At 28.8% G+C, this 3780-nt stretch overlaps 1 protein-coding gene across 1 annotated transcript in view; it reads left to right on the forward strand.

Moving 5' to 3' along the window:
* The first annotated feature begins 2266 nt into the window (after window positions 1-2266).
* Window positions 2267-3780, forward strand: part of LOC105619420 (sphingomyelin phosphodiesterase) — a 24272-nt gene continuing 22758 nt past the window's right edge. Inside the window, exon 1 of the mRNA XM_012200940.1 lies at window positions 2267-2345. Coding sequence (XP_012056330.1) covers window positions 2267-2345 — 79 coding nt within the window. The remainder of the gene's footprint in view (window positions 2346-3780) is intronic.

Raw genomic sequence — 3780 nt, forward strand, 5'->3', positions numbered from 1 at the left:
AAAAATTCTTAGAGCTCTATGAGAAGAAAATAAACAATTTTTGTCTCTCGTTGTTTTTCTATAAAGTTGATAGTATTTGAGAAAAAAATTATTGAAGACTAATATTCGGCAATTTTTAGTAATTAATCTTGTTAATTATTGCGAAAATTACAAAATGATAGAGGACTTTTCGACTTAGTTTAGTCCGCTCTACCTACTCACGAGCATTGTCGGATGAATTATGAGACACTCTGTATATATACATATATTATTTTCTATAAAATTTTAAACATTGGAAAATTAGTTTAAAAAAAGTTTAATAATTATACAATGGGTAGTACTAGTACCTAAAGATGAACGTAGGTTGGATTTGCATTTAGACAATGCTATTAGTGCAAGCAGAATCAAAGAAATCAAATCAAATCATAAGGAACCAAAAGTAAGAACCAATCATATTGAAGAAACTTGCAATAATTGCAAAGCTTTCTCAATCGTATTTTATAAGTGTCATTACCATTAAGAATCCATGATCATTACTATTACCCAAAGTTACTATTCGTCAATCAACATGCAGTTATGATGGAGATCAATCTACTACTATCTTACCATTGACCCCCAATCATATTTTTTAAGCGATTCTTAAATATTTAAATGTCAATATCAATTAAAGCGAGTATTCTGCGATGTGTTAACTTTTTTATTCTTTATTAATATTAAACATTCTCATGTTAATTCTATTATCGCGATATAATAAAGAATAGCATATTAAATTTTTGCATATTTCAAATGACATGTTCAATGTTTCTCATGTTATTAATTTAAAAAATAAAATATGTATTTAAATCTTAAATTTGTATTTGTTTTATTATTAACTTTATTAACATATTGAGTGTCGATCAATTTTTATATCGCAAGAATTATATATTAGTACCGCCGAAGCTTATATTTTAAGAATAAAGTAAATCGTTACTGCACACGTATATTGTATAACATACCAGAGGATCTGATGAGAGCACAATACTATCCAAATAACTAAGAGAACAATATTTGCCGGAAATCATGAAAATCCGTGGCACATGGTGTGTGTCGTCGGCAAGAGTAGTCGATGTCACACGGTGTCGCTGATGTTCACGTGTTAATAAATGCGTATGAGAATTCAAGGAATGGAAGAGTTATTATTTCGTTACTTCTTCCATTACTTTTTATAACAACAATTTAATAACGTTGCAATTTTTTATGACTGTTATGATACTTAATTAATCGCTGAAAGTATTAGGATTGGGAAAATCATTTTGAAAAGTAACTTAATTTAACAATAATATAGGAAGTTAGGCAAATGAGAGTTCAGTGCGGTACTTAGTGCACAATCATTAATTATATGTATATATAAATTATATTTGACTTGCTGTACATTCGAACGATTCTGACGCCGGGATAGCTACAATTTTTATCTCGTATAATAAAATTTTGTAAAATTGATTTGCTTAATTTTGATAAAATTGTTATTTCACGTTTCTATTCTTCAGGTATCTATTATTCCATTATAATCATTACCGGTTTTTGATCATGGTGAAATATTTACAGCTGAGTAGGGACTTGTCTGATACGGTGGAAATTTTTTTATTTTTTTGTTCGTTGATCTCGCTGAGGATGACCTGGGATGACCCCGAAACATTCGAGTGTACAGCAAATCAAATATAATTTATATATACATATAACCAATGATTGTGCATTAAGTACCGCACCAAACTCTCATTTGCCTAACTTTCTACATTATTTTAATTTCAAGAGTCCATAACTAGTAATTCTTATTAACTTAATTACCTCATTATGCGTTTATTTACTAAAAATTGTTATTTATGACGAGTAACGAATAACTTTACTTCGTTACAAATATCGACTAAAAAGTGACGAGTTAATTTTCAATAAAGAGTGACTTTTCCAACTTGTTATAAGCAACGATCAAGTAACTTTCCGATTTTATTATTACAGTTATAAAAAAATTCATCACCAAAATCGTTATTATAACAGAGTAGCGATAAAAAGAAAGTAACAGTGTTACATATAACTTGTTACTTCTATTTTCTGAAAAATTTATTTCTTTCAAATTTCTTTATTTTATTTTCATTAATTCCGCTTTTCTTCGTCTATCTTATATTTGTAATACAATTAAGAGAAATATATTTCCTTGCATGTAATATTTAAATATATCAATTTTTAATTTTATTTCTATATTTTGTATTTTTTTTATGATTGCAGGTACCAATACCAAAGAGTACAAAATAGCATGCCAAATCAAGGCAGAATATTAAGTCGCATCTTTTTATTTTGCGTTTTCCTGACCAATTCGACATGGATTGTTATCGGTATGTGCACTTAAAAAATTGTTTTGGATAAAAAATATATTTGCTTATCTTTATGCGTATGAAATCTTTATAACAATAGAATTGTTTTATATGGGTAAATATTTACACAATATCAGTCCGTTCAAAAGTCAATGACCTTGACATATGTTATCCCAAGTAACATTCAAAAGATTTTAGCCGTCACTCGTTGTGTATTAATAAATTATTAAAAATATATTGAACACATCATCGTTTTTCGACATATATGCATACTTCTACGAAGCGACAGAAATTTTGAAATATAAACGTACTTATGCGTCAATCCTAACATACACACGCACACAAATATCCCAGTAAGCAAGAAACATTTTGGAACATTTCAATAATTGTAGCAATGTTATAATGTTGCTACAATGTTATTGAAATGTTCCAAAATGTTTCTTGCTTACTGAGACATATTGAGGATAGCCTCCTATTATGAGATAGGCAGCTAATACAAGATAGCGGCGTTTCTGCTAAATTAATAAACGCTATCTATTAGTTCCACCATGAATTTATGTTCTTGAATTGAAAACTATTTAGTGAAAAATTCATTATTAGATCATATCTGTAGTCATTGCAAAAAAAGATTTTAAAATTTAAATATCTTCAAGTTTCATTGAGATAAGCTTTTAAACCTTATTTATTAATTAATAAATAAATATTTGGCAATAAATTCTTCATGTGATAGAGTAAGATTGTATTAATAAAAAAATACGTGATATGATGTTGAATTGCTTAATTACAGAAGTTAGATTTGATGATCATAAAACTGTAAGGTGTGGAAATCGTAATGAGATACCCAGGGTATTTCTAATATGAAATAACCTGCTTTTATGTCATAGTAAAAATTGTTGCTAAAGTATAAATATTATTGTACAATAATAAAAAGGACAAGTAACATTGAGTGCCTGTTTCTGCGATGCTTCCAACTGCCTGAAGACGAGTCAGCTAGGTACAATGCATCGCATACTCATTTTGTACGCGTACTGGCTGTGTTTATTTGTATTTTCGAATATTAAATAAAGCTTTTTAATTTAAATACTGATATACTTTGCGTTTTATCAATTTGTCGGGACATCTCATATTAGGAGCACAATTTTTTTGACTTTGCGATTTGTTCACTTTTTATATTTCTTAATTTATAAAAAAATAAAATTTGAATTAAATTTTACATAACATTATCTTAAAACTTATTAAATTCCCTTCAAAATGACCTATTATTTTTTTTAATTCTGCCCATAGATTTTTAGCATTTACCCATATAAATTCGGTATCTCATAATAGGAGCCTTTCTTTTATATATGCGTGTGCGTGCGTGCGTGCGTGCGTGCGTGCGTGCGTGTGTGTGTGTGTGTGTGTGTGTGTGTGTGTGTGTGTGTAGTGTGTGTGTGTGTGTGTAGTGTGTGTGTGTGTG

This window comes from Atta cephalotes (genome assembly GCF_000143395.1).
Source record: "Atta cephalotes unplaced genomic scaffold scaffold00021, whole genome shotgun sequence".
NCBI classification, from domain to species: domain Eukaryota; kingdom Metazoa; phylum Arthropoda; class Insecta; order Hymenoptera; family Formicidae; genus Atta; species Atta cephalotes.